At 42.5% G+C, this 21,655-nt stretch overlaps 3 protein-coding genes and 2 long non-coding RNA genes across 10 annotated transcripts in view; all 5 read left to right on the forward strand.

The window, feature by feature from the left end:
• ptprja (protein tyrosine phosphatase receptor type Ja) overlaps positions 1–8,907 on the forward strand; it is a 75,843-nt gene extending 66,936 nt beyond the window's left edge. For all 6 annotated transcript variants that reach the window (XM_036212595.1, XM_036212596.1, XM_036212598.1 and 3 more), the window contains 14 exons: positions 1,158–1,307; positions 1,384–1,582; positions 1,825–1,940; positions 2,030–2,117; positions 2,192–2,236; positions 2,317–2,325; positions 2,405–2,492; positions 4,467–4,557; positions 4,647–4,723; positions 4,823–4,957; positions 5,734–5,850; positions 6,697–6,857; positions 6,944–7,079; positions 7,609–8,907. In XM_036212595.1, coding sequence (XP_036068488.1) covers positions 1,158–1,307; positions 1,384–1,582; positions 1,825–1,940; positions 2,030–2,117; positions 2,192–2,236; positions 2,317–2,325; positions 2,405–2,492; positions 4,467–4,557; positions 4,647–4,723; positions 4,823–4,957; positions 5,734–5,850; positions 6,697–6,857; positions 6,944–7,079; positions 7,609–7,746 — 1,550 coding nt within the window. In that variant the 3' untranslated portion in view covers positions 7,747–8,907. The remainder of the gene's footprint in view (positions 1–1,157; positions 1,308–1,383; positions 1,583–1,824; positions 1,941–2,029; positions 2,118–2,191; positions 2,237–2,316; positions 2,326–2,404; positions 2,493–4,466; positions 4,558–4,646; positions 4,724–4,822; positions 4,958–5,733; positions 5,851–6,696; positions 6,858–6,943; positions 7,080–7,608) is intronic.
• A 4,619-nt stretch (positions 8,908–13,526) lies between these two features.
• Positions 13,527–14,359, forward strand: LOC112152105. Its single transcript, XR_002920231.2, has 3 exons — positions 13,527–13,696; positions 14,125–14,226; positions 14,321–14,359. It is a non-coding gene; the product is annotated as an uncharacterized LOC112152105 (long non-coding RNA).
• A 73-nt stretch (positions 14,360–14,432) lies between these two features.
• LOC112152102 lies at positions 14,433–15,170 on the forward strand. The gene is made up of 3 exons (XR_002920228.2): positions 14,433–14,488; positions 14,605–14,721; positions 14,942–15,170. It is a non-coding gene; the product is annotated as an uncharacterized LOC112152102 (long non-coding RNA).
• Positions 15,171–16,034: 864 nt separating this feature from the next.
• On the forward strand, positions 16,035–18,407 carry LOC118598815 (pneumococcal serine-rich repeat protein-like). Its single transcript, XM_036212151.1, has 2 exons — positions 16,035–17,582; positions 18,353–18,407. The coding sequence occupies exons 1-2, from the start codon at positions 16,171–16,173 to the stop codon at positions 18,405–18,407; spliced, it is 1,467 nt and encodes a 488-aa protein (XP_036068044.1). The 5' UTR covers positions 16,035–16,170.
• A 172-nt stretch (positions 18,408–18,579) lies between these two features.
• Positions 18,580–21,475, forward strand: LOC112151798 (uncharacterized protein PB18E9.04c-like). Its single transcript, XM_036212600.1, has one exon. The coding sequence runs from the start codon at positions 20,023–20,025 to the stop codon at positions 21,244–21,246; it is 1,224 nt and encodes a 407-aa protein (XP_036068493.1). The 5' UTR covers positions 18,580–20,022; the 3' UTR covers positions 21,247–21,475.
• The last annotated feature ends 180 nt before the right edge of the window (positions 21,476–21,655 follow it).

The following is a 21,655-nucleotide window of genomic DNA, read 5'->3' on the forward strand; positions in this document are numbered from 1 at the left end:
TCTAGCAAGGGCGTGCCGCCTCTGGATAGAATGCAGTTGGGTTTCCTGCCAGACTGTTAAGTTGCTATGAAAATGATCCGGTTTGACAGCACAATTACCAAAATGTCATTAGGAAATATATAATTATAGCTCTAATAATAATGAGAGGTTAGGTTACTAGGTTGTTTGAGGCATTTTTTCCAACTGAGAAAAAAAAAAAAAGTTGCAGATAACAAGTTGACCAAAGGTTATTTTGCTATTATGTTACTGGTCCGGCCCAGTTGAGATCAGACGGTTTGAATGTGGCCCTTGAACCAGAATGAGTTTGACATCCCGGGTTTAGAGTAAGGGCTTATTTAATGAGTGATGTGTAGTGATACCAGAACCCATCTTACCTGAAAGTGAGGTAGATCCTCCTTATTGAAATTACGCCAAAGGTTCACTTGTCTTTTAAAGGTGATTTTCCATAAGTGACAGAAGTAAAACTGTTCTTACATCCTAATAAACGAATGAAGGAGTCCTGGGCTTGTTCGACTTTCCATCTGGCTGCATTAGTGGCAAAACATGTTCAGTGTTCAACCCAGTTCATCAGGTCTCGCCAAATTTTAGAATCACTGATGGTATAGATTTAGAGTGTGATACATTTGCTTTTTTTTTTTTTTTTTTTTTTTTTTTTTTTTAACACAGCACACTACGTCCTGATTGGCTGTAGACTTTTGCCAATCAATCTCCTCCGTCCCGCGTCTCCTGTAAAAAAGTGTTCAGTTTGTCAAATCTACATAAATCTTCAATCCCAATCAGATCTTTGTTTTTATTCTACAATTCTGGACTCATTTTTCTCTGAAAGTTTGAACTTTGAGTTTTAACAAGAGAAAAGTGTATTGTGAGGATTTTTACTACATTAAACATCTACTTTGACTGCTGCGATAAACAAAGAATCTATTTAAATCTGATATTTTCCCACTGAAGCATTGTGTGACGTCACGCTATCCTACAGAGCTGCATGAGTTCTTTTTTCCCTTTAACAGTTTTTTTCCACAATTATTAATTTTACTATAAAGTTATGATAGCTGTCATCACCTGAGAGCAGAAACAACTCCTCCTTTGTGTTTCTGGAGGATGTTGCTCAAAGATCCATCCGACTTTTTGATTCTATTCTCTGTGCTGTTTTTCTGAAGAACCACCTATTCCCTCAAACTACACACGTATGGCAAAGACAGTTGAAACCCAATACAACAAGTTCAGCGTTGAAGTTTCTCCAGACCTGTTAAACTCATCTTCAGGACCGATCACTTACGTCGGGGTTCTGTTGACCCAAAGCATCCCAGGTTTGATCCTGCAGTCATTTCTCCAGGTGTGTGCGACACGACTGTCTCACTTTTTGCTTCTCCTGCTGTTTCTCAGAGGGACAACCTTGTGATGCGAAGTTTCTGACAAAAACGCATGACGATTGGAAAAATAATTCTTCGGGAGCGTACCTGACTGCAGTCTTACCTAACCCCACCGTGACGCGCTCCACCAGCAGCCTGACCATCACAGTAGGAACTGCGACCAAGTGGAATGACTATGTCAACAGTGAACTGGCAGAAAGTCAAACTTACCAGTAAGAACTCTCACAGCGCCATCAGTGGGATGTTTGAAGGCAAAGAGTTCAGTCCAGATAATGACTGTGGTTTTGTTTTGAAACACTTTAAAGATTCATTTCACTGCAACCTTTGCATTTAGAGAAGGTTGAACGCTTAGGAGAAGCTTCTTCTTCTTCACATCAGTGTTGCAGATAAAATCCTGTCTCCAGTCAGTCGTTCTTCACACATGAACTAATGCAGGATTCCTCTCATCCTGCAGATACGCCATTGCACTTTTCACAAGTCTTCAGCTGAAAAGCAGCCGTGTGGATTTAACCAACTCTGTTGTCTCCATCACAAATTTTTATCCCCCTATCCAACTTCCGAAAAACCCAGGTAGCGCTTTCAGACAAATATTGAATCTTTGTCATTTCAAACACAAATTTCTCTTTGTGGCTAACACCTTTTGTGCTAACTGGACTCAGTTTGGATTGTTATTGCTATTGGAGCGACGCTGGGAATCTTCGGATTACTCCTCCTCATCCTCTTTGCCATCATTATCTACTGGAAAAGGTTTGCCAAAGCTCTAAAAAAATTTGTTAAATGAAGCCCCCGCCCCTAAAGTCGCCTCTTGTGCTGCCCTGCAGGTTATCAGTGAAAAAGACGCCAGACATCCAGATTGATCCAATCAGGTATTTGACATGTTGCGGTGTTTTGCTGTCATCAGTGAAGCGCTGAGATTTCTAAAAATGATTTCTCTCTTGTCTTTCAGACCCAAAATGTAAGTATGAATCCTCCACAGGAAGTTTTTATGGAATGTTCAGACTTCTCTGAAGTTCTTCCAAACATGATTTGAGCAGCAGTGCAGCAGTGAGGACGGAGGACTTTGAAGCTTACTACAAGAAGCAGAAAGCCGACTCCAACTGCGGCTTTGCAGAGGAGTTTGAGGTAAAACACGAGCTCAAGCCTCACCACAGTCACTCAGTTTGTTTTCAATTCAGGCTTAAACATTTCCAAACAGGATTTTATCTATTAAAGGAAAATAACTGAATTTCAAATCAAACTAGAAATGTGGCATTACTTGTCTGCAATAATGCTAGTGTGAATGTTTTTTCCCGAAAGTAGTCAGTGAAGATGCTGAAGCTTTTTGCTATATTTTGCTTTTGTTGCTGAAGGAATTTGCTGAAAATGCAAAAACTATTTGCAAAATGTTAAATTTGCTAAAAGACTGGACATTTTGTTAATGAACTATGAAAGAGCGCTAAAGTTGATCTAAATTACTGAAAAAATCTGTAGTAAAATTGCTTAAAAATCCCTAATACATTAGAATTTTGCAAAAATATTTAGTGTTTTGCTTAAAAAAACCTCAGTAGATGCTAAAATTAGCCAAAAAAGCTAGCTCGTTGCTCAAATACTAGCGAACTCCAAAATAGCCTCAAATTCCTCAGTTAACATAATTAGCCAAAAACATTAGCCAGCTGCTAAAATAGAAGCTAAACTCTAAATTAGCCTATAAAAGCCTCGGTAGATAACAAATTAGCCAAAAATATTAGCTTGTTGCTAAAATGGAAGCTAAACTCTAAATTAGCCTATAACCACACAAGTTCCCCTCAGGTCTCTTCCAAAAGTAGCACAACTCACTTGTGAACTGCGTCTAAAATTCTATTTTATTCTGTTGCTCCTTTTTTTTTTTTAATACAATTGCATTTACATAGATTTAAAATTAAAAATTCTTAAAAATATATTGATGATACATGAACTTTAGATGTTTAGGTGACCTCTGACCTACTCCAGTTCAAAGATCACTAGTTGGCTTAAATATGATTTGGTCATTAGTTCAAAATGTGACGAGATTTGCTTAAAAATGTTTAAGATGATTTTTCTTCAACATCACATAACTGATTAACATGGAACAACACAGTGAAAATGGGACATTTTTTCCATGAAATGTAAGTGATCATCTGAAAATGTGACAATTACTGAGATGAATTAAGTGTTAAATTTTGATATATGTTTCCAGCTTGTTATCATTGTTCATAATTATGTTGAGAAATCAGTGTCTTTACATAGAGGAGTATCATTATTCATTATTAGTAATGTGTAACCAAAGTCGAAATAAGCAAATTTCTTATTTCAAAAAGTATCCCTTTGTATGACCCATGAAGTAGCCCTCAGTTTCAAAAAGGTTGGTGTCCCCTATAAATACCTCAGTAGATAACAATTACCCCAAAACGTTACTATTACGTTATAAATATTAGCTAAACTCCAAATTAGCGGAAAAAAAAGGAAAAATGTCCAAATTAGCCATAACAGCTATCAAAATGCTAAAATATTGGCTTAACTCTAAACTATTCTAAAAAATAGGGAAAAAAATCTATTTTTTCTTAATAAGCAATCACACAATTATTTAAAAACGTTAGCATGTTGCTAAAATAGAGGCTAAACTCTAAATTAGCCAATAAAAACCTCAGTAGATCAATTAGCCAAAAACTTTAGCATGTTGCTAAAATATTTGGAAAACTCTTTTTTTTTTTTTTTTTAAATTACAATGAAAATTTCAAAACATACCCTATGAATATATTTAAAGACTTGTTGCTAATCTACTTAAAATTTTAAAATTTGAAGACTTTCTCATTCATTTCCTACGGTAAAGATTTTGCTCAATATTTCAAAAACTACAAAGTTTATGAGAACCAAAAAGACAAGTAGTAATGACCTGACGAGCTGAATGTTCTCATACCAATATTGATGAAATCTCTGAAAGCGGGATTAGTTTTTTACGTGCCAAAACATGTACGGAAATGAGCAGGAGAGTCACTATAGTGTGAATAATTACTATGCATTCACACAAGTATTTGTATTTATGGTATTTATGCTCAAGTTACCGTCAAGTGATTCAGGAACTCTGTTCTGGTCTTTAAGGACCTGAAGGTCATTGGAACGAGTCAGGCTAAAGTCCATGCGCTGAATCCATCCAACAAACCGAAGAACCGCTACAACAACGTCCTTCCCTGTGAGTCACCAATCAGCGCTCGTTTCTCGCCACGTTTCTGCCGCACATCCCTCAACAATGCTCCTTCTCACCCTTTGTTTGCACTTCAGATGATTCCTCCAGAGTCAAGCTTTCTATCATCCATGGAGATCCGTGTGATGATTACATCAATGCCAACTACATGCCGGTGCGTACCCATGTCTGTTTTTTCCTCTGTATTTTTATTCTTCAAACCTCCGTCCTCGTTCGCCGTCTGAGACTGCGTGTTCTCTCCTGTGATGGGCAGGGCTACCAGTCCAAGAAAGAGTTTATTGCGGCTCAGGGTCCTCTGCCCGGGACGGTCAATGACTTCTGGAGGATGATCTGGGAGAAGAACGTGCGGACTCTCGTCATGCTGACTCGCTGCAACGAGCAGGGACGTGTAAGTACAAACCCTAAACCCCCACCATCTGAAACTTAAGAACAAAGCCCCCCCCACACACCCTAATTTATTTGAAACCATGAAACCAATAGACTCCACAATAGAGCCTACACGGATCCTAGTGTTCATTTGAGGAACTACAACTTCAAGGAGACACAAAAACCCCAGCACCAAGGCTTTTTAGAGTTTGGGGCTTTTCTTCAGTATTTTTGGAACCATATGTAGTTTGGATGTAGACTGACTCTCCTCACAGCTACAGTGTTTGTAATAAAGTGGGTTGATAAAATTGATTAATCGAGTTGAATCAATCCTAGCTTAATAGATCTATAATCAATCCATAAAAGTAGAGATCAATCTAGCACACAATAAAAAAGTCCACTAGCTTGATGCTAACGTATAATGGGATTTCCCATAGGAAGGCTAATGCTAACACTCGGTTGACCTAAACATACATTGCTGACTTTTTCCAAACTCTTTTAAGAAAACATTTTTTAACCGGTGCCGGTCCATGGATCCCTTGGCACCGGGCCACAGAAGAACTAATAAATTATACACTTTTAAAAAATTTTATGAGACGGAAATCTTATATTTTGAAAATCGACTCTCAATTAGCCTGAGCGCTAAAAGCAGTCTGGCAGCGTGGAAGACAAGATAAAATGCATGTGGAACCTTTCTTTCCAAATGGCTGGGAGTTCAAAACCCAGCTGTAGTTTTAATCCGTCATGATGACTCAGCCGTGTTGCTCCTGTAAACTGATGACGGCCTTCCTCCCACAGGTCAAATGTGAGCAGTACTGGGCTTCAGCCGTCAAATCCTGCGGTGACATCATCGTGAAAACCACCTCGGAAATCATCCTGGATGACTGGACCATCAAGGACTTTGACATTAAAAACGTAAGCGTTTCAAATGTTTCTCCATGACATCACAGTCCCATAATCTCCTCCCACTGACGCTTTCACAGCTGGTCTGGATAAACAGAAGATCAACTATTCCTCGTTTTCTCCGAGTGAAAGAGGCACTTTGACTTTTATGGTTTATGCTTGCTGTGATGTCATCAGTGATGTTTTTTTGTCTGTTTTTAGTGGACACATTTTAAGGGCTGCAGCAGAGAAACCCATCAGATGGTGGGAGGTGTGGCAGAAAACCATGAGTTCCTGTGGGAGGAGCTTCAGTTTATTGTTATATAGTCAGACGACTCGCTAAATTAGTCTAAATATTTCATCTTTTTCTAAAGTTAAATTTGATTTTATCCCAAAACAGAAAGTTGTGATTATTTTTCACTGCTCGCCCACATTGAAAAATAAACAGATATTTTATTAATGTCTTCACAATCTAAGTTCAACACGGCTTTTAAGAAAACTCTCATGACCCAGTATTATAGCAGCAATTAAACACATCACTTGTACGCAATCATGCAGACACAAATTACAAATGAAGAATTAAGCACACACAAATCCACTGAGACAATTTTGTCCTCATAGTTGTCTCTGGTCACCTTGTGGAAGATCTCATGCACGTACCCAGACCGGCCACATTTATGGAGATTTTTTAAGCTATGGCATTCGACCCACATCAGCTTGTTTGAGCTGCTATTGAGAACTATGTAGAGAAAGCGGGCCGGGCCTGGTCCAAAGACCTCTATCATCCAAACTTAAACAAAATCTGAAGGTTAATGACAGTAGAATGTCACGTCGGCGTGACATTTATGTTGTGAGCTCATCACCTGCTGTTTTTCTCAGGTAAAAACCGCAGAGGTGCGCTCTGTCCGTCACTTCCACTTCACCGCTTGGCCAGATCACGGCGTTCCAGAAACCACGGAGCTTCTCATCAGCTTCAGACATCTGGTCAGAGAGCACATGGACCAGTACTCCCGACACTCCCCCACCGTGGTCCACTGCAGGTCTGATGGGGGACACTCTGCCTTCATACTTCAGGAGTGTGTCATGACACGTGTCTCACCTGGTCTCCCCCCTCTTCTCCCCCCAGTGCTGGCGTGGGCCGCACCGGTACCTTCATAGCCATCGACCGGCTCATCTTCCAGATCGAGAGGGAAAATATGGTGGACATTTTTGGCATCGTTCATAACCTGCGAATGCACCGGCCCCTGATGGTGCAGACAGAGGTGGGAGGATCACACCTGTGCTTGAACTGATTGTGCAACACATTAACATTCCCAACATGTTGACGGATGGTTGCGGAGGGTTGTACGTTTTCGGTGTCCCCAACTAGTTCGTTTCTTGACTTGCTGGGTGTTCCAATTAAATCAAGGCTCACCAACTTCCAGGTTTGCGGCACAAGACTGGTGTACTAACCCTAGCCTGGTACCGGATGCGACTCAGTATTGGTTCTGGATGTGGTACCAAATGCAGACCAGGCTAGGGTTAGGGTACCAATACCGGCTGCGTCTCGAGGTTCAGTCCGCGTCTGGTACCGTGTCCAACAAAACTACCAAATCCCTGATTTAATTGAGACAGACACCACTTAAAAAAAATGATGAGTTGGCAACACCCATAACGCCAAAAAGTGACCCAAAGGGGTCGTCTGTATCACTATGTGACGACTTGGGAATGAGAATGTGTTGGATGATGACGTGTGTCTATGGAGGCGGGGCTATTGCAACTCGCTAACTCTTGTGTTTGATGCGGTTGCAGGATCAGTACATCTTCTTGAACCAGTGCGCTTTGGACTTCATCCGATCCAGAACGGGGAACAATGTGGATCTAATCTACCAGAACACAGCTGCGCTCTCAATCTATGAGAATATTTCACCCAAAAAGAGGGGTTACTGAAAACTCCGCCCCTTTTTTTGTCTAGTCTCAGCAACAAAGAAGCGAGCCGGCGTGCAAAGGGAGCACTCTCAAGCTGCACTTCAGCTTCAAACTGGTTCCTTGTATTTATTTTTATAACTTTTTTAAAATGAATGTTTGTGACTTGAGTAAAGAGTGTGTAGAAGCAATGATGAACACAATCATGAACCAAAGAGCTGTAGATCTGCAGACTTGCAGACAGACCTGTAGACCTGCAGACAGACCTGCAGACCTACAGACAGACTTGTAGACAGACCTTGGTGAAGGTGTGACAGAGAGGCGGAGCTTTGATTGCTCAACAATTTCTAGGATTTGGAGGCTTCTCTTGTTTGAGGAAGATGGAGCTCACTGATGCTTTACACCACTAGGTGGCGCCCTTTCTCCTCGTCCCAAAGACAAACAGACTGTAATGAAACCTTTGCTCTTCAAACAGAAAGCTAATATGAACTGTGCAATGTGTTGAATGACTGTTTATTACAGAAAGCACTGCGTTGTGAAAGATGCACTGGATGCATTTGATCTTTACGCTTCACTTTAAACATTGAAGAGGATTTTCTAGTGTTTTTATCTCTAGGCCAGTGATTCACTAAAAGGAACGTTTCTTTTTTCCTCATTACGTTGTTGCACCTCAGGAACTGAATGAAGTTGGACTTTTTATCGACACTGATGCTGTAAAAAATCATTCCCACAGAGATCTGTGCAATTATGACCTGAAGGGTGTCTTTTTAAAGTTCTGTTTTATAAATATCTCTATTCTTTTATTGCCTAATATTACTGTCATTTCCTGCTTTGCACCTGAACCATTCATGCTCATTTCCTGTTAACAAACTGGATTTTATTGTCAGCAAATGTTTCCATTAGGTGGGTACGTTTTTATAGATGCTGCTGAGCTCTTGTTGTATTTTTTATTATTTTATTCTATGGTAGCACACCAAAAAAAGCTGTAAGCACTTCTATTTTTATAATGAATAATAGCAGAGAATATGTTTGTGGATATTTTTGAAAGGCTTGCTGGTTCAATGCAAAAATGTAATTAGAGCTTGATTTGCAAATGCTTTTCTTTTGATTTATTAAAGGAAATGGGGCAAAAGATGTTACTATATTTTGTGATAAATACCGAATAAAACTCACACCTTCCGTAAAGTAAAGTTTCATTCTTCCAATCAAAGGATTTCTGGAAATTCCTAAACATGTTTTTTTGTAATGCAGCACAGTGATGAATAATATCGCAATTCCACTGCAATTTCACTATAAGCTAAAATCCATCTTTTTCTGAAATTTAGATCTCCATCAGAATTATTTAAAAAAAAAATCAACAATTTAAACAAATTGGTAAATAAAATTCTAAAGAAAATCTGAAGAAAAACAACAAAATGTGAAAGATTTGATGCAGAAAAACTGCAGCAAAATGAATGAATTAATTAAAAGGCTTTTACCTTTAACTGTTTACCTTTTTAAAATCAAAATGACAACAGAAACTTCCCAAATGATCCTGCTCTGAAGTTTACACCCATTTGAACGACAGCTACAGGTGACCATCCTCACTTGTGACCCGTTCGCCTGTAATCAATGAGAGTGCACAGAAGATCTGGGAGTTTCTAGACTCCCAACAGACCCTTCATCCTTCATCCAATGCTGCACTGACATCTCTAGATCCTGAGTAGTGATGGGTATTGTTAGGATTTTATTGATACTACTCCTCTTATCGAAACTGCTAATTTATATGGTATTTTTATCAATACTTTTCTGTGTGAAAACAAGGAGGGAGAAGATAAATGGTAAATGGCGTGTATAGCGCTTTTAATAATAATAATAATTATAATACATTTTATTTTTAAAGTGCCTTTCTGGCCACTCAAGGACACTGTACAATACGAGAAAAAATAAATAAATAAAAAAACATAGATCAACGGGAATAAATGCATCTTAAAAACAGAAGCACAATAAAAATCAGCCAACGGATGGATGGGTTGTGAGATCAGAGTGAGAAGGATGATTTTAAATGTGTGAGTTTTGAGTCTGGATTTAAACATGGGAAGTGACTCAATGGTACGGAGATCAAGTGGGAGTGACTTCCATAGTGTGGGGGCTGAGTGGCTGAAGGCTCGGCTCCCCATGTTGACCAGAGGGATGCGGTGTACGGAGAGTTGGAGATTGGAGGAAGACCGGAGGGGACGGGAGGGAGTGTAAATATGGAGATCAGATACATAATGTGGAGCCAGGTTATGGAGTGCTTTGAAGGTGAGAAGGAGAAGTTTGAATTGTATTCTGGATTTGACAGGAAGCCAGTGGAGATGCTGAAGGACAGGGGTGATGTGAGGAAACGGTGGATCTCTGAAAATTACCAGAGCGGCTGAATTCTGAACTAGTTGGAGTTTATTGAGAGTTTTTTTGAGGTAATCCGGAGAGACGTGCATTGCAGTAATCAAGGCGGGAAGTGACCAGTGAGGGAGGGACGAAGACGATTAATATTGCACAGATGAAAATAAGCAGATTGGGTGATGTTATTGGTATGTGGTTGAAAAGAGAGTAAACTATTCAGAATGACACCCAGGCTCTCTACCTAGGGAGAGGGGAGACTGATGTGGAGATCTTGGAAAGGTTGGATTTTGAAGCAACAAGTAATAGTTCTGTTTTATCGCTACTGAGTTTGAGAAAGTTTTCGGTGAACCAGTTTTTAATTTCAAGCAAACAGGAAATTAGGGAGGAGGGTGGGAGAGAGGAGTTAGGTTGACTGGAGAGATAGAGCTGGGTGTCATCCGCGAAACAATGAAAGTTAACTTTGAACTTTTCTACTTTCCTTGAAGGTCCAAAGACCTTTACAGTCACAGACCCATTCACACACACATTCACATTCTCTGCTGCCTAACACTGGCTCCTACCTTCCACCAGAGGCCATATGGGGTTCAGTGTGTTGCCCAAGGACAGTTCGACACATGGGCGGATGTTAGGTTTAAACCCCCTGAAAAATGTATCTGGGGCTGTCAGAAAGACAAGCGAGAGATTAGATACAGAGAAACTTCATTACTTATCTTTCCACTCTGAAGTTCTCTGTCCGGGCCTTGTCTTTTTATTCTGTTGGATGCGTTCCAAAGTTACATTTAGATCTGAAGCTCTGCAGGGTAGGGGGAAAGAACAGCTACAGACCAGTTTTTACTATCACTAATGTCAGATTCTCTATCATCTCTATCATCCTCTTCGTGACTCTGGTTTCTTCAAGTATCTGCATTATATCAGCTCCTCACAGCCTTCAGCTGGGCTGGCTCCAGTTTCTTAATACCGAGCTATACATGATGTCAAGCAAGAAGATTAAAGAAAAGAAGTTAAAATCACTCAAAGCAAATATTTGATAATGCATGTAAAACCCTATCAGTGGGAAAGGGGGGAATCGGACCCACAATCTCCAATCAGAAGTCGTCCGCCCCACCGCTGCACCACGGCCACCCTGTAAATACAAACTATGTACATGTTTATTTCAGAACAAATGAAAATGCAACATGTTAAATTAACGTCCATTGTAACAAATTATGCATCCATCTTCTTCCGCTCATCCCAGCCACTTTCCCCAGCTCCTCTGGGGGAACCCCAAGGTGTTCCCAGGCCAACCGAGAAACGTAGTCTCTCCAGCGTGTCCTGGGTCTTCCGCCCAATGGGAACACCTCTGCAGGAAGGCGTCCAGGAGCTTCTCACCCATCTCTAAGAGAGCTCCCAGCCACCCTCAAGAGGAAACCCATTTCAGCCGCTTGTACGATCTCGTTCTTTCGGTCATGACCCAGAGCTCATGACCATAGCTGAGTACTGGAACGAAGATCAACCGGTAAATTGGTACCCACTTTACGACCCACTTCACACCCCCCGGCCTGATTTGTCTCTGTAAAAATGTGATTCCTTTAGATCAGATTGTTCTGTTGTCATCAGTTTTGTAGTTGATAGCTACAAAATGATTGCGCTCTCTTTTATGATTCTTTGCGTACCTGTTTGGATCTGGTCGTTTCTTCACTCCAAAACTCAAACCATAGTGACTGCACACATGTTACCATCGTGTGACATGAAAACCAATCCAACCGCAGCTGCCATCAAAGGTAACCAATTTATTTTTGTTTATAAAATGCTTAGAGTTAAAAAGAAATAATAATTAGAGGAGCAGTGTTTCAGATTCATTTGAGATAAATAATTGATATCTTACAGTCAAGAATACATTTTGGTGCTAACTGGTTAAAAAACGTTTTTAAAAAGGGAAGAAATTCTTTTTGTAATTTGATTGTTATTATGGGTGATGTTATACCAGTTACCACACCTGAACGAGTCTCAGGCAGTCAAGCACAGATGTGATTTCCGCTTGTGTTATGACTGTGAAATAGAAAAGTGAAGCTGTAGATCTCCTAAGTTCTTCCTCTAGAGTTAATGCAAACAATGAGGTTTGTATTTCAGTATTTTATCATTTTTGAATTACCGATATCATGTTAATGTTAAGTGACAGGTTGATGCGCGTGAGGCTAATTGTCTATGTTTTTGTATATTGTGCATCTTTTTGTGTTATCGTTTATTATTCTCTGTGAGAACACTTTGGAACAGGAGTTAATTGAGTTTCTGTATTTTATTTTACAGCTCTGGCTGCACTTTTGGGGCATGAAAATCCACGTGAAGGTACCATGAAGAACTGTTGTGTAAAAATAAATGCCTAGTAAAACATCATTCAGGCACACTTTGTGCCATTCATTAAGTTGGTAATGATAGAAGTCTGAGTGTGTATGTAGTCTTTTCTAAATCCGTATTAATTCAAAGAGATCACTCTCAAAGATAAAGTTGCATAACAAATGTAAGCTGAAGAAAATTCTGGGATCTATTGTAGACATTTCTCTTTTGTTCTGCTTTTTCAATAACATATTTTATTAATCCTCACTGGGTCAACTGCTGCATGATTTGAGGACAGCGAGTAGCGCTCCACCCTGCAGTAGAGAAGTGAACAGACCAGATTCCTCATGTATTACCGTGTAATATGAAGAATTCCACTCAATATTAATCACCTTCTATAGCGTAATAAGACGGCGCTCACACAGGAATCCATCGCCGCCTCTCATTCAGGGAAACATTTCTCCTGTTATACTTCCTTCCTGAACAAATAAGGGATTTGACCAACTCGAATACTGACAGAACCTTCCTCAGCCACCATTGAAGTCATATCAAGCTTTATATTACTATATATACTTATAAAAAGCTCTTAGAATTGCATTCACACAGTTCAGTCAAAGACAAACATAAAAAATGTAGCTGCCAAAATATAAATTATAACTCAATCTCCCTCTGCTTCCTGTTAACCCTGTGACCCCAAACAAAATGACAAAATAAAAACTGCACATTAAAAAACACTTTTATGTAAGTTCAGAATTTTTCTTTTTACTTCAGTGTGAAATTATTTTTTAGAGATAATTTAGTCTTAATTGAAAATTCAATTTTATCCAAATGTGTTTATTTTTACATTTAAATTCAAATGCGAAACAAAAAACACCTAAAAGTTAATTGATGCAAAAGTATGAGAAACTACTTGGACTTTTATATTTGAAGGTCATTTTTAGAAAGATGACGCACCCATGCCATTAATATAAAGCGATCAATCAACCAAAAGAAATCTTTTTGTTCATAATTTCAATTAACTGTAATTTATGGGTGTTCCTCTGTTCTCAGAGCTTAATAGAACAAAAATAAATATTGACGATGCTGAAGGGTGTGCCTGCTTGTTGTGATGCTATGACAATGGAGGCAGCAAGTGTTTGACGCTATAGCACAGCAACACACCCAGAACTGAGGTCACCTGAGCAGCATAAAAGCAGAGGAGCTGCTCAGCAGCAGCATCAAACCCGGAGAACTCACCTGTACATCAGGATGAAGCTGATCTTCTCTCTGTGTCTCATCTATGCGCTCTGCAGCTCAGGTAACAACATTCACCTGGTTTCTTTTAGTCTGGGATGTTTGAACTGTCTGGTCCATCTGAGCCGCTGTTTCTGTATTTTACCTTCATTTATTTAAAATATTGAATGTAAGAAAAAACTTTAGATATTCACACATGTTACAGGTGATGGGAAAAACATTTGAAAGTTGAAAGTAAGAAAGTTTAGAAAAGATCAATTATAACATTTTGAGGATTAAAAGTTTAATGTTCAAAATAAAACACTAAATTCTAAAAAAAAGGAAATTATCAAACTAAAGTTTTGTTTGAAACTAGAATGTTTTGTCATTGATTACAAATCAATTTGTTATCATCATGTTTATGCACAATAACTTGATTATAAATGCAAAAAACTTAATCAAATATTCATGATTTTGATTTAGATGAATAAAAAAACGTTTTTTTCTCTCCAGCTGCTGCTCTTCAGTGTGACGCCTGTGCAGATCAGACATGTTCAACCACAGTCAGTAAGACGTGCAGCTCAGAGACCATGTGTATTACAGCTTCCATCAGAGGTATTCCTCTTCTCCTCTCACACGTTACTGAACATGTTCTGGAAGGTTCTGTGGGATTTCCATCAGTAAAACCATCTGTACTTTGACTCTGCAGCCACTTCATCTCAAGGTTCAGGAGCATTAATCTACAAGGCCTGTGCTGCTGCATCTCTTTGTCCAACCACTGGAGCTGCAACCTTTTCCGCCGCCTTGACTTTTTCCAGTGCGATTGCATCAGCTCAGTGCTGCAACACGACCAACTGCAACTCCCAGACCCTGACATGTACGGACACTCAGCTTTTTACTGAAGAAAACCTCCGATTTCAAAACCATGTGGATGTTCCTCTGAAGTTTCTACACATTGGTCTTGTTAATAATAAAATCTTTTACTGTTTTTAGTTCCGGACCCTCCGTCTGCTAACGGCCGGACGTGTCCCGTCTGTGACCCGACCACCTCTCAGTGCAGCTCTACAGTTACATGTTCAGGAGACCAGACCAGCTGCTTCCAAGCAACCAGTGAGTTTTCATGACAACTAAAGAAATTTGATCTAAATAAAAAAATCTTCTTGTTTGTAATAATTATCAGCCTCTGTGTTTTAATAAAGCTCATAAAATAATTAAAAACATAAAGAACAGATTAAAAATATTTGACCTAGATCTTTATTGGATAAACTTACTTATTATATGTGTATTCATGTTTGTATAATAAACTAAACCAAGTTGTGTTGATCTACAGTGACAAACGGCTCAGCAACATATCCAGTTGTGGGCTGCGTGTCTCCAAACACATGTGCAGCTGCAGCGAGCCTGAATAACCTGCCTTTCATGGAGAGCGTTGGTAACATCGTCACTGGACCGACCTGCAGCGCCGCAACCATCATGACAACTGTTCAACCAACAATCTCTACCACACAAGAAACAACAACTGCTGCTGCAACAACCATTGAAACCACAACTGTAGCTGCATCAACCACCATAACATCTGAAGCATCAACTGCTGCAGAATCAACATCCACAACAACTGCACCCTCAACTGCTATCGCAGCCACCTCCACAACCTCTGAGACCACAACTGTTCCTGCATCAACCTCTATATCAACAACTGGAGCAGTTTCTGAACCCACAACTGCCGCAGCATCAGCATCCACAATTCCTGAATCCTCCACCAGTGCTGCATCAACCTCTGAAACAACTAGTGCTGCTGCATCAACAGCTACAATTTCAGAGACTTCAACTGCTGCAGCATCCACCTTTGAAACCACAGGTGCTGCCACAACAACCTCCATAACCTCTGAATCTACAACTGCTGCAGCATCAACATCCACAATTCCTGAATCCTCAACTGCTGCTGCATCAACCTCTGTATCCACAATTGCTGCCACCTCAATTTCTGTAACATCTGCACCCTCTACTGCTGCTGAATCAACGTCCACAACCTCTGAGACCACAACTGCTGCTGCATCAACCTCTGAAACAACTACTGCTGTTGCATCGACCTTTATATCAACAGCTGCACCAGCTTCCGAACCCACAACTGCTGCAGCATCCACCTTTGAAACCACAGGTGCTGCCACATCAACCTCCATAACCTCTGCAGCCTCAACTGCTGCAGCATCAACATCCACAACTCCTGAATCCTCCACCAGTGCTGCATCAACCTCTGAAACAACAACTGCTACTGCACCAACAACTGCTACGGCATCAACCTCTGCAGCCTCAACTGCCGCAGCGTCAACATCCACAATTCCTGAATCCTCAACTACTGCTACATCAACCTCTGTATCTACAATTGCTGCCACCTCAATCTCAGTACCATCTGCACCCTCTACTGCTGCTGAATCAACGTCCACAACATCTGAGACCACAACTGTTTCTGCATCAACCTCTGAAACAACTACTGCTGCTGCATCAACCTCTGCACCGATAACGGCTGCCACATTAACTTCCACAACCTCTGAAACCACAATGGCTACTGCATCAACCACTATATCAACAACTGCACCAGCTTCTGAACCCACAACTGTTGCAGCATCCACCTTTGAAACCACAGGTGCTGCCACATCAACCTCCATAACCTCTGCAGCCACAACTGCCGCAGCATCAACATCCACAATTCCTGAATCCTCCACCAGTGCTGCATCAACCTCTGAAACAACAACTGCTACTGCACCAACAACTGCTACTGCACCAACAACCGCTACTGCACCAACATCTCCAACCTCAACATCCACAATTCCTGAATCCTCAACTGCTGCTCCATCAACCTCTGAAACCACTATGGCTACCACATCAACCTCTGAAACAACAACTCCTACGTCACCAACAACTGCAACTGCACCAACAACCGCTATTGCATCAACCTCTGCAGCCTCAACTGCCCCAGCATCAACATCCACAATTCCTGAATCCTCCACCAGTGCTGCATCAACCTCTGTGTCCACAATTGCTGCCACCTCAATCTCAGTAACATCTGCACCCTCTACTGCTGCTGAATCAACGTCCACAACCCCTGAGACCACAACTGCTGTTGCATCAACCTCTGCACCGATAACAGCTGCTGCATTAACTTTCACAACCTCTGAAACCACAACAGCTACTGCATCGACCTCTATATCAACAACTGCACCAGCTTCTGAACCCACAACTGCTGCGGCATCCACATTTGAAACCACAGGTGCTGCCACTCCAACCCCCGTAACCTCTGCAGCCACAACTGCTGCAGCATCAACATCCACAATTCCTGAATCCTCCACCAGTGCTGCATCAACCTCTGAAACAACAACTGCTACTGCACCAACATCTGCAGCCTCTACTGCTGCCACCTCAATCTCAGCAACATCTACTCCCTCTACTGCCGCTGAATCAACGTCAAAAACCTCTGAAGCCACAATGGCTACTGCATCTACCACTATATCAACAACTGCACCAGCTTCTGAACCCTCAACTGCTGCAGCATCAACATCCACAATTCCTGAATCCTCAACTGCTGCTCCATCAACCTCTGAAACAACAACTCCGACTTCACCAACAACTGCTACTGCACCAACATCTGCAGCCTCAGCTGCTGCCACCTCAATCTCAGCAACATCTGCTCCCTCAACTGCTGCTGAATCAACGTCCACAACCTCTGAGACCACAACTGTTCCTGCATCAACCTCTATATCAACAACTGCACCAGCTTCTGAAGCCACAACTGCTGCGGCATCAACCTCTGCAGCCTCAACTGCCACAGCATCAACATCCACAATTCCTGAATCCTCAACTGCTGCTGCATCAACCTCTGAAACAACAACTCCTACTGCACCAACATCTGCAGCCTCAGCTGCTGCCACCTCAATCTCGGCAACATCTACTTCCTCTACTGCCGCTGAATCAACGTCAACAGCCTCTGAAACCACAACAGCTACTGCATCAACCACTATATCAACAGCTGCACCAGCTTCTGAACCCACAACTGCTGCAGCATCCACCTTTGAAACCACAGGTGCTGCCACATCAACCTCCATAACCTCTGCAGCCACAACTGCTGCAGCATCAACATCCACAATTCCTGAATCCTCAACTGCTGCTGCATCAACCTCTGAATCAACGACTGCAACTGCACCAACAACTGCTGCCGCACTAACATCTGCAGCCTCAGCTGCTGCCACCGCAATCTTAGTAACATCTACTCCCTCTACTGCCGCTGAATCAACGTCCACAACCTCTGAGACCACAACGGCTACTGTATCAACCTCTATATCAACAACTGCACCAGCTTCTGAACCCACAACTTCTGCAGCATCCACCTTTGAAACCACAGGTGGTGCCACCTCAACCTCCATAACCTCTGCAGACACAACTGCTGCAGCATTAGCATCCACAATTCCTGAATCCTCAACTGTTGCTGCATCAACCTCTGAAACAACAACTGCTACTGCATCAACCTCTGTAGCTTCAACTGCTGCAGCATCAACATCCACAATTCCTGAATCCTCAACTAGTGCTGCATCAACCTCTGTATCCACAATTGCTGCCACCTCAATCTCAGTAACATCTGCACCCTCTACTGCTGCTGAATCAATGTCCACAACCCCTGAGACCACAACTGCTGCTGCATCAACCTCTGAAACAACTACTGCTGCTGCATTAATTTCCACAACCTCAGAGACCACAACGGCTACTGCATCAACCTCTATATCAACAACTGCACCAGCTTCTGAAGCCACAACTGCTGCAGCAGCCACATTTGAAACCACAGGTGCTGCCACCTCAACCTCCATAACCTCTGCAGCCTCAACTGCCGCAGCATCAGCATCCACAATTCCTGAATCCTCAACTGCCGCTGCATCAACCTCTGTATCCACAATTGCTGCCACCTCAATCTCAGTAACATCTGCACCCTCTACTGCTGTTGAATTAACATCCACAACCTCTGAGACCACAATTGCTGCTGCATCAACCTCTGAAACAACTACTGCTGTTGCATCAACCTCTATATCAACAGCTGCACCAGCTTCTGAACCCACAACTGCTGCAGCATCCACCTTTGAAACCACAGGTGCTGCCACCTCAACCTCCATAACCTCTGCAGCCCCAACTGCCGCAGCATCAGCATCCACAATTCCTGAATCCGCAACTGTTGCTGCATCAACCTCTGTATCCACAATTGCTGCCACTTCAATTTCTGTAACATCTGCACCCTCTACTGCTGCTGAATCAACGTCCACAACCTCTGAGACCACAACTGCTGCTGCATCAACCTCTGAAACAACTGCTGCTGTTGCATCAACCTCTATATCAACAGCTGCACCAGCTTCTGAACCCACAACTGCTGCAGCATCTACCTTTGAAACCACAGGTGCTGCCACATCAACCTCCATAACCTCTGCAGCCTCAACTGCCGCAGCATCAGCATCCACAATTCCTGAATCCTCAGCTGCCGCTGCATCAACCTCTGTATCCACAATTGCTGCCACCTCAATCTCAGTAACATCTGCACCCTCTGGTGCTGCTGAATCAACGTCCACAACCTCTGAAACCACAACTGTTTCTGCATTAACCTCTGAAACCGTAACCGCTCCTGCTCCAACTTCTGAATCCACAACTGCTGCAGCATCTATCATTGAAACCACAGGTACTGCCACACCAACCTCCACAACTTCTGTCCCCACAACTGCTGCCGGATCAACCACCGCAGTCTCTAACCCGACAACTGTTGCTACATCAACCTTCAAACCAACTAGTTCTTCTGCATCAACCTCTACACACACAACTGGTGCTGCAGTCACCGCCACAACCTCCGAGACCACAACTGTTGCTGCATCTATCTCTACAACCTCTGAGATAGCAACTGGTGCTGCATCCACCAGCGCGAGTTCTAAAATCATAACTGCTGCCACATCAACTTTCACAACCACTGAGATCACAACTGGTGCTGAATCAACCTCCACTCCCTCCATACCTTCAATCACTGTTGCAGGCACCTCCACAACCTTTTCCCCCCCGACTGCTGCTGTATCAACATCTACAAGCCCTGAAGCCACAACTGCTGCCGCATCAACCTCCCAAACTTCTGAAACCACAACTGTTGCCACGTCAACCTCTGTCCCAACTTCTGGTGCTGCATCCACCTCTACAACCTCAGAGACCACAACTGTTGCTGCATCAACCTCTGAAACAACTACTGCTTCTACTGCATCAACCTCTGCATCTATTTCCACAATCTTGGAGAAAACAACTGCTGCCGCTTCCACCATCACGAGTTCTAAAACCACAACTTCTCCCACCTCAATCTCCATAACCTCAGCACCCTCAACTGCTGGTGCATCAAACCCCATGACCTCCGAAACCACTACTGGTCCCGCATCAACCTCTGAAAAAACAACTGCTATTGCATCAACCTCTGCCCCCTCTACTGCTGCCGTATCAACATCTACAAGCTCTGAATCTACAACTGCAGCCGCATCGACCTCTGAAACCAAAAATGCTGCTGCATCAACCTCCACAAACTCTGCACCCTCATCTGCTCCTGCAGCCACTTTCACAACCTCTGCACCAGCAACAGCTGCCTCATCCACCTCCACCACCTCTGCACCAGCAACAGCTGCCTCATCCACCTCCACCACCCCTGCACCCTCAACAGGTGCCTCATCCACCTACACCACCCCTGAACCAGCAACGGCTGCCTCATCCACCTCCACCACCTCTGCACCAGCTGCCGTATCAACATCTACAAGCTCTGAATCTACAACTGTAGCCGCATCGACCTCTGAAACCAAAAATGCTGCTGCATCAACCTCCACAAACTCTGCACCCTCATCTGCTCCTGCAGCCACTTTCACAACCTCTGCACCAGCAACAGCTGCCTCATCCACCTCCACCACCCCTGCACCCTCAACAGCTGCCTCATCCACCTCCACCACCCCTGCACCAGCAACAGCTGCCTCATCCACCTCCACCACCCCTGCACCCTCAACAGCTGCCTCATCCACCTCCACCACCCCTGCACCAGCAACAGCTGCCTCATCCACCTCCACCACCCCTGCACCCTCAACAGCTGCCTCATCCACCTCCACCACCCCTGCACCAGCAACAGCTGCCTCATCCACCTCCACCACCCCTGCACCAGCGACTGCTTCCTCATCCACCTCCACCACCCCTGCACCAGCAACAGATGCCTCATCCACCTCCACCCCCCCTGCACCAGCAACGGCTGCCTCATCCACCTCCACAACCCCTGCACCAGCAACAGCTGCCTCATCCAGCTCCACCACCCCTGCACCAGTAACGGCTGCCTCGTCCACATCCACCACCCCTGCACAAAAGGCAGATGGTGCGCCAACTGTACCTGTAGCAACAGGTGGAGCAGCTACAACTGTTTCACCATCTGTAACCAATGGTGCATCTGGTTCCATGACTGTTTCTTCATCTGTTACTAACGGTGCATCAGGAGCTGGAACAACCCAGTCAACCACAGTGTCAACAACCAGCAGTTCTGGAGTTTCTGTCCAAATGTGTCTTTTCAACCTCCTGCTTGGTCTTTTTGTCTTCATGTTGTAATTGATGATGGATGTTTTAGGGATCTTACTTTTGTTTGTGAAAGTTGCATTTTTTTCTCATGTTTAAGCAAAACACAAACATAAGGTTAACAATGTATATATAAAAATATGAGGAAAGTCAGGATATAAATGTAACTATAAAAGTTATTTTTGATATTACTTCAATTATTTAACAGTCATATTTATTTTTTGTTGTTGAAACAAAGTGTTATTTAGTTGTATTGGTTAAAACTCAGACAACCTATGTTCAAATAATTTGATTTCATATTTATTTGTTTGTGTTTCACAACATTATTTCTTTTTCTTCCTAACCAGTTCTAATAAAGTTTTATGCTTAAAACGAAAATGCGTTTGCGCTTTTTGTAAGGCCTCAATCAAGGCTCCTGTGACTCTAAAAACATTCATAGTGT

Source organism: Oryzias melastigma, linkage group LG6 (assembly GCF_002922805.2).
Source record: "Oryzias melastigma strain HK-1 linkage group LG6, ASM292280v2, whole genome shotgun sequence".
Lineage (NCBI taxonomy): Eukaryota > Metazoa > Chordata > Actinopteri > Beloniformes > Adrianichthyidae > Oryzias > Oryzias melastigma.